Consider the following 13,987-nt stretch of genomic DNA (forward strand, 5'->3'; position numbering starts at 1 on the left):
TATATTTTTTACGTATCCATTATCTACACTTAAGATTTTCAATTAATATAGATAAATTTGAAATATTGTTATAGGTTTAGATTCCAAAATATAGGATAAATTTGAATTTTGGAAATAAGTATTTTCCATAAGTTTTGAAAATAAGTATCTTTATCTTCTTCTTTTTTCATTTTTATTATTTTAAATTTTACTATTTTAAATGGTTGTCGAGTATAAAATTTTGGTCAATTAAATTTTCCAACGTTATCACAACAAATATTATAATAATTATGGTTTTTTATTGAATTTTGGATAATTAAGTTTATTCAACCAAACTCAATTCAAGTCCAATAAACAAATGGGCCCAAACCCAACAAACAAATAGGCTCAAGTCCATGTTCAATAAACAAATTAGTCCAAGCCCAAACCCAACAAGTAAATGGGTCCAAGCCCACCCACCCATGAAATTTTTCTATAAATAGAGACATTTGTCATTCATCTAGGAGATTAAAGCTTTGAAATACTTGAAGAATTGAAGATTCAAACTTCTACAAGCTCTCAAGTCTTCCGGTCGAAAAGAGAAGATCAGTGTTGGAGCTTTAAGGTTATTACATTTGTGGTTTGTTTTCTTTTATTTTTCTTTAAACATCTCTAATCTTTTTACTTCAAAAATATTAAACTCAATTCAAAAACTTCTCTCTTCTCTACAAAATTTCTCGCTTCTCTTGTTTGTTTTTCATTACAATTTTATCATTTCTTTTTAACCAATACTTCAATTATTATACATTACATTGTAAAAAGAATATTCATAAGTAATAAAAAAAAACACACACACACACACAAATATATGAATATGTTGGTAATACTCAACCTTAAAAACTAGTCAGAACTTGTATCTGAATGAATTGTGTGTATGATATGTTAAGAGAGATAGCAATGAATGGAGAATATGACCATATTTATTTACCTTATAGAAAATAAAAAAATTTACTTTTAAGAGTTTTACGGTTGAAACTCGTTTTACTCTACTATTCAATATTAAACCTTGGAGTTTTGTTTGTGAACAACTTAATTTGGCAATCTTATCATAAAAACATACAATTTACCTCACCAGTCTTATGGAAGAGTTTGTTAGCAACCAACATTTTAAAAAAATAGTACATATTTGGTTTTTTTGTAATATCAAGATAACTAAAGTATATAATCCATATATTATGTATAATTATGTTCTCAAATACAAGATATGTGATTTGCTCTACAATTTTAGTAATATCTAAAAAAAATAGATTTGAAATATATTTTCAAATAAGGTATTTTAATATATTATAGATTTTTCAAATCTGAACAAATAGATGAAACTCGCTCTTCCATATCTCTTCCATCCTTCTTTTCTCTCTCGTGTTTAATTTCACATTATTTTTGTAGTAGTAACTTTTCCTCTCATATTTTGTGTATATTATATCTTATAACATTACAAAATATTTTTTAGATGGTAGATTTGTATATAGATTTAGAAAATGATTTTTTAAAAAAGATATAACAATCCGGTAAAATATTTACATTGAACAATTTCAAAAACGAAAAAAGCTCACAAACGCGCAATGAAAAATACAAAAATATCTCAGTCAACACGCTATTAATTGACCACATGCGTGCGTGTAATTCTTCTAATATGCAATCGTGTAGGAAATGATCTTGGTTTAAGATCATGATCTTGTACGTTTTAGATTTGGTACGCGATCGTATACCCAATCTAAAACCTAAATCTAAACGATCGTGTACCAATATATTTTTGTTCAAGATCATGTATCAAGCTCTTTTATATTTTATACACGATCATAAACCAAATAAAACTTTGAAAAAAATAATATAAAATTGATGATTGATTGAAAACAAAGATCACAATTGATTGATTGAAAACAAAGATCACGATTTCAAAAAAAAAAAAAAATGCAAAAGAAGAAAGAAGAAAGAAGATGAAAAGGAAAGAGGAAATTCAAAAGCGGCAAGAGAAAACTTGGAATACTTTTTAAAAACTAGTCAACTTCATGAGCTTTTTTATTTTGTTACACAGCCGTAAATATTTTGGTGTTTTGTTATATATATTTCTGAAAATTAATCTTTAAAAAAATACATATGTTTTTTTAAACCATTTGTTAATTTTTAAAAAAAGAAAGAAAAAAAGCATACGTTTACTTAAGTTTTGAAGACTGGCATTGTTTACTTAAGTTTGGAGATTCTACCATTCATCTTCAAGGTCGTTTTGATCGTCCTTCACAGACATTGAAAGGCTTCACGACTTTACGGATTTTGATTGGAGGATTTTTTTCCTCTACCATGAAGACTTCTAATGAATAGACAATAGAGAGCTTCACATATTCACAGATTTCAACCAAAGAGCTTCATGCACGATTGTTTTTTTTTTCTCTTTAGGTGGTATAGGTTGAAGGTGGAAAGAAGCTAAAGAGAAAACATAAAAGAAGAAAAAACAGATAATTGGTTTCTTCTTGGTTCATGCACGAAGAGGGAGAAAGAATCTTAAGTTGTGTTTTAGCAATTCGAGTTGATATGACGCTTGATAGATACTTTAATTACTTACCTAGTATGTATTTTATTACCGTGTATTTTGAATGAGTTTTTAATTTTTTCAGTCTTTTTAATTAATTTTGTTATTTATCTAGTTGCCATTAAGAACAAAATATCTGAATGATAGTCAATATAGCTGTGTAGAGGAACAAGTAATCAAGTTTTTGAACATTTTAGCTCACAACCATAAGAGAATATTTATACATTGCTTGAACATATTTGTAAAAGTAACAAAAGAAAATGTATGGAGAGATTTAAAGCAAGAAAAGATTTTCCCACGAAATATGTTTTAGCAACGTGTACTTTTAATTTATGGTTTACTTATGTGTTGCCTTGATGGAAAAGATATGTTTTAAATTCTCGATATCCTAAAATAATACATTATCGAGAGTGGTATATGAATTCCTTCAGGCATGTATATACACAAGTTATATGAGATATTTTTATAAAAATCGCAACAATCGCCAAAATAATTATTTAACCACATCCATGCATCGGTAAGAAATAAAATCAAAAGAGTATTTGGAGTAATAAAAAAGATATTTTCAATTATAATTAGTGAGATTGAACCACGTTACAATTTTGAGACTACAAACAAAAAATAGTTATAGCTTGTTGCATTATACATCATTTTCTTTGAATTTTGATCGAGATGTGCGATTAATTGCAGAAGTTGATAGTGAAATTCAAAATAGCGAATTAGCATGGAGTAAATTTGATTGAGGATGGAAGAAGAGGCGAAGAAATTTGCCTCCAAGTTTGTGCTACATACGCATAAATACAATTTACAATCCATTTCAGTATATTTTAGATACATTTTCAAATATGGTAAAATAAGTTAAAATATTTACCATTATAAAAAGTTTTTGAATTATATTAATAATAGAAACATATAACCTTTTATTATTATCAATTCATAAAACTAATGAAATGATATTAATATCTATCTATGCCTATTATTTTGATAGAATCTGATGGATGGAAACATTTTCTAACCTATTTTCAAAACTTGGTGTGGACGACGGTTCAACTTGCAAAACATGGAGGCAATGTTATAAACTTATGAATTCCTTTCCAAAAAATAAAAAGTAAAAAGTAAATACGTTTAACCAATCACCAAATTTGCATTTATCTCAGTGCTCATTTTCGTCAAAAGCCCAATAATTTGCGGTTTTCTCCTAAAATCCCACGACGGTGCGCTTCCTCACACTCACATGTTCATAAAACCGCCAATCTAGATCAATCTTTGAGTCAAATTCAAAGAGATTCCGCTTTACTCTAAACTTTGGAATCCCTTCTTTTATCTCTCAACAATCACTCTTTCCGTATTCATCGAGTTTACAAGAAAATTTTAATCGGGACCTCTGCCCTGAGGTCCTCCGGTATTGAATATACAGCACGAAGATGCAAGATTTTCAGGATGCCAGTGGGCCTCCAAACTTGGCTCAACTTCAGGCCACCATGCAAGCCATTGAACTTGCTTGCGGTTCCATTCAGGTTTTACTCACTCTTACTGCTGTTTTTGGTTGCCAGAAAAGATCAGTAAGTGTGAGATTTTATAACCATGTCATATGACTATCCCAAGAATGTTTGATTGGATTGAAATCTCTTGTGTAAAGAGTAGCAAAAACATTTTGAAGTAAACCCGTTTGCGCATGAGTTGATTTTATAATCTATATGGGTATTAAGCCCAATTGTAGTCTTGTGAAAGAAAAGTCTGCCCATTTCTTTTGTTTCTCATAAATTTTGGTAACTGTTATAAGTTTTCAACTAGTGGACAATCTGGTAACTTGTTATTGCCCTCGTTGGTAATAAGTTTAATGACAAACGAGATATTAAAGGCTGAAAGGATCCATTATTACTTTCTTTCCCCTTGAAAAGTTAAAAGAGACTTGATACTCTGAAGTGAGGCGCTCTGGGACTCTGCTACAAAATTTTCAATAATTTTAGATACTACTGATGACGTTGGAACTATGAGCCAAAACAGTTATTAATTTTTTTGGTGGTAAAATTGTCTTGAAAACATATGATCGTTTCAGAAAATCTTTTGGGCACCTTTATGACCTTTTCAATTGTATCTGTTTGTCTTTTTGAAAAGGAGACCAGCTTCTTTATTGATATAACTGAAAGTACAAGAGAATTATACAATGAGAAAAGATAAAAAAACCAAAATAAGGATTAGGAGGCGCATATGGACATCTCAAATAGGTTGACACCTCCTTAGCGCCTCATCATATTAAAAAACACATCAAACTAGGCATAAATAATACACAGAGACTCCTAACTAAAACACAGTAATCCTCAAACAAGGCAAAAACAAAGCAATAGCAAAATAAAGCAAAATCTTGACCGTTCTAAAGCTAGTCCAAAAAGAAAACTTGAATGGAAACAATATAAAAACAATAAGTAGGAGATCTTCAGCAAGTTCTTCATCGAGCTTGAGAATCTTGGCCTGCTAAATGAGGGCAGAGGTCCAAAATAAAATCGAAAAAGCGGAGTATAACACACTGTAAGAGCTATCAAGGTTGTAAGATGAAGGTTGGCCAATTTAAGCTTAAGTCCTGAATGTGATTTTACCTGATTGTGTTTTCAATTGTACCTCTTTGTGATTTTATGAATTCCAAAATGGTACTTTCGGTGTCTTTGTGATTATCAATTTTTAGCCAAAATAGAATCTTGAATTACTTCGATACTTAGAAAGAAATTTGCATATAATTTGGCTTGTGTGCTTGAGAGCTTACGATAATTTCAGAGAAGTCCACTGCTGAGGAACAATGGTAAATTAGGTCTCAGCTTTTGCGGCACTTTTATATCCTTTTGAATTGACTAAACCTGTTTTGATTACAATATATATATATATATATATATATATATAATATATATATATATACATATTTCAAAATGCTACTTTTAATGTTCTTAGTGAACATGTATCAGTGGCCAGGCTAATGCTGTTCTGTAAGCCTTTTTTGTTAGAATGTTTGCACAATCCATTATCTTGGGGACACAAATTTTATGCATATTCTTTCTTAGATGCACATCAATCCATCTGCAGCTGAGGCAACTATTCTATCACTTCGCCAGTCGCCTCATCCATACCATACATGTCAGTTCATTCTTGGTAAGTTGATTTTGCTGAAGAAATTTTCAATTGCAATAAATTTGAAGGTCTTCTAGTCCTACGAAATACATAATTTTTATGCTAAGTTTTACAAATCAAATATGGTCTATAGGCCTGCTAAAATACGAGTTTTGAGAAATTGTTTCCTCTGATTCAAGAAGCACAGCTTCCTGAACTCAAACTTGTACAAATCTAGGTTTTCCAAACCCCTAGCCAATTGACCTCTGAACTTACCAGAAGGGACCTTTGTTACCATTAATAGAAGAGCAAAACTTGGTAGCACTGACTAGGCTAGAACTGAAGATTCCTTTATTAACTTTTGATCTCCTATTATTTGCAAGATAGGATGGTGCTGAGAAGTGATAGCTATAGAAGCATATATATACTTTTTAATTTATTGTTTGAACTACTTTCACTGAGGAGGGAGGGATGAAAGAATACAAGAGCTTACAAAAAATCTAGCCTACAAAAATCTCTCTAAAGGAAGGGTGTTCCAATGAAGTAAAATGTTGCCTATAGAGTAATTACAAAAAGTATTCGAAATGTTAGCTCAAAAAGAAACAAGGAACCTCACTATGGACCAAACCTCACTAAGGTACCCTCTCCCACACCTCTATACACTTTTGCATAGTTGGAGCCTCTTCTTGTGATTGGCATCCCCCTTTTTGCGGATCTGGTTTTTTGTGTACCTGCATATTCTTTCAATTTTTTTTTCAATGAAAGAAAGTGGTTATTTTCATAAAAAAACCTTCATCATTTTCCTATTGAACAACGATTGATGGAAAATAACTGAGAGAGAAACTAAGCTGCCCCACCAAACCAAAAATTTAGAGACCAAGCGATTTTTATTTGAAGACGTACGATATAAGTGAGGAAACCTAAAGTAGGGCGTCTATTTTCCACCCATTTTCCTTCTCAAAAACACTTTTTCTTTCCTTCCCCCACATGCAAGGAACATGATGGGACAAGGAAGGGAGTTCAAGTGAAAATCCTTCCACTGATTTCAATATCAAAGGGGTGGGCGCCATGCTTACGATAGATCCCCTATCATACACCAATACAGTAGAAGGAAGAAGAACAATAAAGGAAGCATGTACAAATGAAGAAGTGGTTAGGTAGTCTGTTAAATGAAGAATCGGTTAATATTGTTATTGTTAGTATAAATAGTAGATATTTTAGGAGGGAAAGTTACTTAAGAATTTTAGTAGAGAGAGAGTTACATCTGTGCACCTTTGAGAGATAAGGTAACAGAGAGGAGGGTTGTATTCAAATTGAGATTCATCTCAATTCGATCGTTCTTGTATTCAATTCCTATTGATTACTATCAATAAAGTTTTACTGATTGAACTCAAGATCGGGTCCCAACAGCTTACTAGCAATAATCCTGTGTCATAAGGATTCAGATTCAAGGGAGAAGCACCAAAGCCTTTAGCCAACAAGGCTTTGCTTTGAAACCTTAAATTTCAATCGTTGATGGTGTCACAAGTCTCTCAATGACCTCCCAACTAACTGGATGGGAACCAATCTCCCGATGACCTACCAACTAACTAGATGTGAACCCTTCCCTTCATCCACCCCTTCTCATGGACAATCCTGCACAAATTTTTGGATATAATCAGAAACTGAAAAAAAAAAAGCTTGAAAAAGGGACAGATAATAATGAGAATGCCACTCAGCACTGACAATATGAAAATCAATCTTCCATTTCAACTATCGGGCCCCACTAAGAGAGCCTTTCGGTTCCTCGGAAAGAAAGGGAGGGGAATGAGCTAATGTCACACAACCAACCAAATCTGCTTAACTCCAAAGCTTATCTTGATTGCAGTTGAGACCCAAAATATGACATTTACTTTGATTAATGTTGAGCCAAACATGCTCAAAGAACCCCAGCATATGGAGATCAACATGTTGCTCACTTAATTCTTTTTTTCCTATTTTAGAAATTAGTTTTTCTTTTAGTATTCTTTCTTGCATTTAATCCTCTATAAATAGAGAAATCTTCCCTGTCTAGAAAACAATTTTTCATTGATAATATAGACTTGACTGGTTCTTGGAGAGAATTCTCCTTTCATCTTTAGGCTACATCAATGTGTCTTATGTTCAAATTTGTGAATGAAAGAACTGATCAAATTTGGAAGTGGGCCTCAACATTAAAGATATGCTTTCATGTAAGATTAGTAAATGATAGAGATAGACCACAATTTTGACCATTAAGCTATTATATGTTAATTTGGATGCAGTTGGAGTTTGTCATGGTCATGAATTTATTAGGAATCTTATAAGATAAATATTAGAAATATTTTTAGAATTGTTGAGACCTATTTGTCATTAATTAAGGAGTTAGTTATTGAAGAATGGTTTGAATAGAGCAAGTACGGAGGGTGGAGAAGGTAGTTTTTTGGACATAGATTATGTGATAATAGATGTCTCTCAAAGAATTTGGCGAACTTGTAGGCTTCCTTGTTAATATTATTATTATTTTTATTACTTTTTAGTTCCCATAGAATGGTTCCGTTAAAATTTTTATAAACCTTTTCTTATAGAATTTATGTGTTGGAAACAGTGTTAAAGTCTTGCTTCTTGTCAATATGTCATGTAATATCTATCTGGTAGTCCGTCTGGTTGGAAGGATTAATTAATGAACAGTTAGATATGAACTCTACTTGGGCTATGAAGTACACATTTGGAGTAGTAGAGATGCAATCATTTTTCTAAAGGAAATTGTAACGATGACAATAATTCTTAATCAACAAGAAAATTTTCCCTTTTCTAAAGAATAATATATTTCAATTCTTCATGGTTTTTTTTCATAAAAAAGTTTATTTTATTTAACTATGTTTGCATGCTTGCTCTATTTATGATGTTCCTGCCTCCCTCCCTCTATTTTTTTTGTCGGTGCATGTTCTTCAAAGCACTATGAAAAATTAAGGTCTCGTTTGGTTTGTGATACTAAAATTGTTTTAGAAAACAAAGAACTTTGTAGAAAACAAAAACTAATTCTTTTTTTCACTATATTCGAAAACACATTTGGTTCCAGTTTAAAATTTTGAAAATTTTGAAAATTTGAAATTTGAAATTTGAAACTTGAAATTTGAATTCAAAATTTGTGTTTGGCTGTGCATTTGAAAATACACTAGTGTATCCCATATGCATAATTTCTGAAAAACAAAATTTAAAAACAAAGAAAACGACTGTTTATTATTTTTGAAAATGTGCAATTTTAAGGGTTTCATTGAGATAATGAAACGAGACTAATGCTCAAAGTACAAAGGAAACAAAATGAAAGTAACTATGGATTAGTAGGTGCACCCAGACATCTCAACTAAGTCGACACTCCTACAACACCAACATCATCTCTCAAAGAACTTAAAGTGCTTAGCAATATAATACCGTACAACCAGAAAAATAAGAACTTACAAACAAAAGCTAATCCAAACACTAAGCAACAAGGTACTAGGCTACTAGCTTAAACAAAATTGTAAGAAGCATAATGTTTTATTGGATGTTCCCGTAAGGACAAATAGTACAAAGCAAAATAATTAGCTAAAGCGAAGTCTAATGGTAGGATGTAATTTTCCTTTCCACCAAGAAAATTACATCTTACCAGCTGGCTGTTAGATGCCTCTTTAGCTAATTATTATGCTTTGTACTATTTTGTTTAAGCTAGTTTTTTGTTTAGCTAATTTTAAGGGTTGCTTTTGGGAATTGTTTTTAAAAATAAGCATACAAAACATGTTTTGTTGTTTTGTTGTATTCTTTATGTTTTTGGAAACATAAAAACAAAAATGAATCACGACCCAAACAGGGCCTAAGGATTCATGAGTCTTTTGCTTTCCTATTATGGTGCAAAAGATGATCTCTTAGGTCTTAGTGCTGATCTTGACTTTTGATGTCTTGTGCAGAAAATTCTCAGGTAGCTAATGCACGATTTCAAGCTGCTGCTGCAATTCGAGATGCTGCTATTAGAGAGTGGAGTTTTCTTACTGCTGATGTCAAGAGAAGTTTAATTAGGTCATTTTTACTTCTATGAAGTACTGTACTGTTTGGTTTTTTGTTTCAGTGAAGTATGTTTTTAAAACTGCTAGGCACCCTGGACGGACAAAAGGAATTGCCAATTTACTTGTGCTATTTTGGATATTCTTTGGGGCACTTGGTGGTAGATATATGCAAAACAGTTGGGGGGATATGTCTAAATGGAATGCTTTAATTTCTCCTGTGTAATCTTTTTGTAACTTGTTGGGATATGATGAGGATGTTATGGTTGTGTCAGCCTAGTTGAGATAGTTTGGTGCATCTGGTGATCCCTATCTTTTTGTTTCCATGGATTAATATATCTTATTGTATTTTGAATTTTCCTTTCATCTTATCAATAAAATGTCTCGTTTCCGTTTCAAGAAAAAATTTAAGAGGTGTGGAATTTTTTTTTACAAAAACTAGTCTCTTCACTGAATTAATGAAATGAGATTAATGCTCAAAGTACAAAGGGAATATAAAGAGCAAAAGAAATAAAAGCATAGTGGATCAGGAGGTTGTTTTTTCCTGGAACACTCTTTGATTCCTCTCAAACCACAATTCAAAAAGCAGTTCCTTGACAACATTACTTTAGAGAATTCTTGGCCCTGAATACAGCAAAGGTTGCATCAGAAGTTGCAAAATATTTTCCTGGAATAATCTGCCAAAAACTCAATTTAGCCCAAAAACTTTGAATAACTTCTGCCAACACTTTACAGCATACGAGCAGTTGAGCACTCAATGAATAGATGCTGGAGTGTTTCACTTGCTGCCTTACAAAGGGGACAAATTGAGGGAGACAAACTGTGGGATGGGAGCTTTTGTTGAAGAACTTTGAAGCAGTTTAAAGAGCCAAGGTGCATTATCCATACTACTATGTTGCCTCTTCGAGGGCTCTTAGATTTCCGAAGTGCCTTCTCTGAATTTTTTTCTAGTGAACAAGGGAAGGTGAGTAACAGCTGATTTTACTGTGTATGATCCCCTACTTTCCAGCGACCAAGTCTTTTATATGGACTTGCCTCCACCCTCCTGCTTGATAATAAACCAGGAAGGGCCTGAAATTCTGTGATTTCATCCTCCTTTAAGAGCCTTCTAAAGAAAATTACCCATGATGAAGTGGAAAACTCCCAGTGTTCAGCTACTGTTCTTTGGGGATTGATTGTGAATTGTGATCTTGAAGAGTTTGGGAAACATCTCTTTTATAGGTTTCTTATCTAACGAAGGATGCATCTAGAAACCAATTCTACTCCCATTCCCCAACTTGAAGAGTGCTTGGGCTCTGTATTCAGGCGCTTCTTGAAGCTTATCTAGCAGAGTATTGATTCTTTCCTGTATTTTTCACCTTGTCTGTGTAGCTGGATTCTTGAAGCTTGTAGGGAAACTCTTTTGCTTCTGCTTCTGTTGTCTGATGAGATTTGTTGATGGAAGAATGGACATTTGCCAGACCCTGTATTCTTGATTCATCTGAAAACTTTTTAGCATTTTGGTGTACTCAAGCGTGATAAAGAGTTTTAATTGCGATAGAATAGAAATGTTAGTTAAGAAAGTAAGATAGAAGGGTAGTTTGGATCTTGTACTTATATTTTCCTATAAATATAACACTTCTCGCCTCATTTGAGAGGATAATCATTTTGATGAAAAATTAGACTTTTTGGATTTTTTTGGAAACGGAAACAAGCCTGGTTTACACCACATTTTTAGAAACAAATGTCAACCCTGCTTAGAGTCCCCCGAATACACATAAATGAACGATCTACCTCCTGTGCCTGGCCAAATGACACATCTTAGAACCCAACCTGATACATGCAATTTCGACACTCTTGTAGCTCTGGTGTCATCCCTTCCATCCTTTAGGAAGAAGTTTCTTTTTGGTTCTTGTTCTAGACCTGAAATAGCTTCAATAGACAAACTCAACTGGGACTTTGATGATATCAAAATTTCGTTGCTTTCATCTGTACCTTAGGGTGTGTTTGGGGTGGGGATTTAGGGGGATTAGGAAAAGGGTTTGCATTTTTGGGAATTAGGGTTAAATAACCCTACTTCATTTTCTCATAACCCTACAAATTTCCCTACTTCATCTTATTATCATAATACTACACTCATAACCCTTCCCCCAAACACAAGATATAATAACACTATGATTATAAACCTTCCTAAACGCATATTATCATAATACTACAACAATAATCCTTCCCCAAACACATATTATCATAACACGACCATTCATATTCTTTTCCCCAAACACATATTACCATAACACTACAAATAATAACTTTAACCCCAAACACATATTATTACAATCCTAGGATTATCATAATCCTTTTCCCCCATAACTCTTTCCCTCCCCAAACGCACCCTTAGAGTTTCAAGTTTTTACTTTGAAGCTTTTTTGGTTGGAAGGATCTTTTGCTTCAAAATTTCTAAATCAGTGTGTAAGTCTCAGTCTGTTGATTTTTGAAGTTCTGGTTCTTTTCACTACTTTCCATCGTCCATGCTACACATGGTTGTTCACAGAGCTTCAGACTTAGTAGTTTCTCAGGAGCCAATTTAATCTGTTATGTGTTGTATTTGCTTTACTTTTCTGGCTTTGTCTAGTTAAGGGCTTCTTATAGTTGTATTTTCATTATTTTGCTTATTCTGTTTCTTTGTATTTTGAGCATTAGGTTCATCTCATTTCTTTCATGAAAAGCCATGTTTCCTTTTCAGAAAATTAATTGTATCAGGTGGAGTTTTTGTGTTTTGATTGTTTATTTTTTTAGAAATAACCATGGCTTCACATTTTGTTCCAAAAAATCTATTCAACTATTTCTTTTTGTTCATTAATTGTGCAGCAATTCTGAATTTGATTTTTGTGTTGTTATTTGTTAAGCAGTTCTGAACTTATTTGTATAGAAATATTTATCTTCTTTTAATGAAGGATTTATAGATAAATATGTTGCATTCAACATGCAGTTTCTGTCTGTGCTATGTTATGCAACATGCAAGCTCACCAGAGCGCTATGTTCAGGCAAAGGTTTCTGCTGTGGCTGCTCAATTGATGAAAAGGGGCTGGTATGCTTCCTCACCTTTGTTTCCTACAAAATTTGGATTTACATTTCTTACACATGGTTAAGGCTACATGTAATGGTATGCAATTAACCATATGACATTAACTTAAACACAACTACAGTACATGTTGTATCAAAATACTAATAGGATCCTTTGATTACTTTCAAAGAATTCAACAAGTATCAATAATAGAACTGGCTCATAAAATATTCGCTCTTCAGTTAAAAGGTGTTCTACCAATATTTGCAACAAACAGTGAGCTATTCTTTGGTTGTTTTTGTCTCTTATGTTGTCTTATTTTTGTAGGTTTTGTATTTTGGAGCATTAGTCTCTTTTTCTTTTTTTTTTACATGAATGAAGTTTTTCTCGTTAATGAAAAATCCTAGTCTAGATCAGAAAACTTAAAGGATGGTCCCACCCTTCATCTCTTGGTAGAAGTATGAAGGTCCCAAGTTCTCCAAAAAAGTTAAAATTAATGTATGGAAGCCAAATATTCATGTTGAATTTACCAATTTTTATATTGAAATCAAAATTAAATAATTACTTAATTAAATGCAAGACCAATTAATGTAGTCTTAAATTAAATTTAGCATTATTTAATTTATTTGCTCAATTAATAAAGCAAAGAATAAATGAGTACTTTTTTATTAATTAAATTAATTACTAAAACTAATTAAATTCATATAAATTAATTAGAATATTTTTTTAAGTACAAATTAATTAGAATAGTAATTTATATTAAATAATTAAAATAGCTTAAAATACTAATGGTAGATATTAGTTGAAATTTATTATGTCTAAATAATATATTTATATTTAGTAATTGATTAAAATTATTATTTTTAATTAATTAATGTCTGTGTTTGGATAAGAAGACGTTCCTTAACTTTGTGGCTTTTTTTGCTGGGAGATGGAAAAAATATAAGATTTTGGAAGGACAGCTGGTGCGAGGCTTAACCTCTCTCACATAAATTTCCTGATGTTTTCTCCTCATATCTGAATAAGGATGCTTTTGTTGCTGATTGTTGGTGCACCATCAGTCATTCATGGAATTTGGGTCTTAGAGGAAAGGTGTGATAGTGAATTTGGCAATGTGTCTGCTATTCTGAAAATCTTCACTTGTGGGCTCCAACTGGTGACCATGATAGTGTTAGTTGGAAGCTCAATGCTTCTGGAAATTTCACTACGAAATCGACCTTTCTTAACTTAACCAAAAGATCTCCCACTATTGACCCATGGTCC

General features: G+C 32.3%; 1 protein-coding gene across 2 annotated transcripts in view; it reads left to right on the plus strand.

Annotated features, from left to right (window-relative positions):
- The first annotated feature begins 3,687 nt into the window (after positions 1 to 3,687).
- Positions 3,688 to 13,987, plus strand: part of LOC101215118 (exportin-4) — a 65,550-nt gene continuing 55,250 nt past the window's right edge. The window contains exons 1-4 of one of the 2 annotated variants that reach the window (XM_011661964.2): positions 3,688 to 4,062; positions 5,599 to 5,686; positions 9,589 to 9,697; positions 12,650 to 12,748. In XM_011661964.2, the coding sequence (XP_011660266.1) occupies positions 3,970 to 4,062; positions 5,599 to 5,686; positions 9,589 to 9,697; positions 12,650 to 12,748 (389 nt within the window). In that variant the 5' untranslated portion in view covers positions 3,688 to 3,969. The remainder of the gene's footprint in view (positions 4,063 to 5,598; positions 5,687 to 9,588; positions 9,698 to 12,649; positions 12,749 to 13,987) is intronic. The other variant, XM_011661965.2, reaches the window with a different exon arrangement.

Source organism: Cucumis sativus, chromosome 1, assembly GCF_000004075.3.
Source record: "Cucumis sativus cultivar 9930 chromosome 1, Cucumber_9930_V3, whole genome shotgun sequence".
In the NCBI taxonomy this organism is placed as follows: Eukaryota; Viridiplantae; Streptophyta; class Magnoliopsida; order Cucurbitales; family Cucurbitaceae; genus Cucumis; species Cucumis sativus.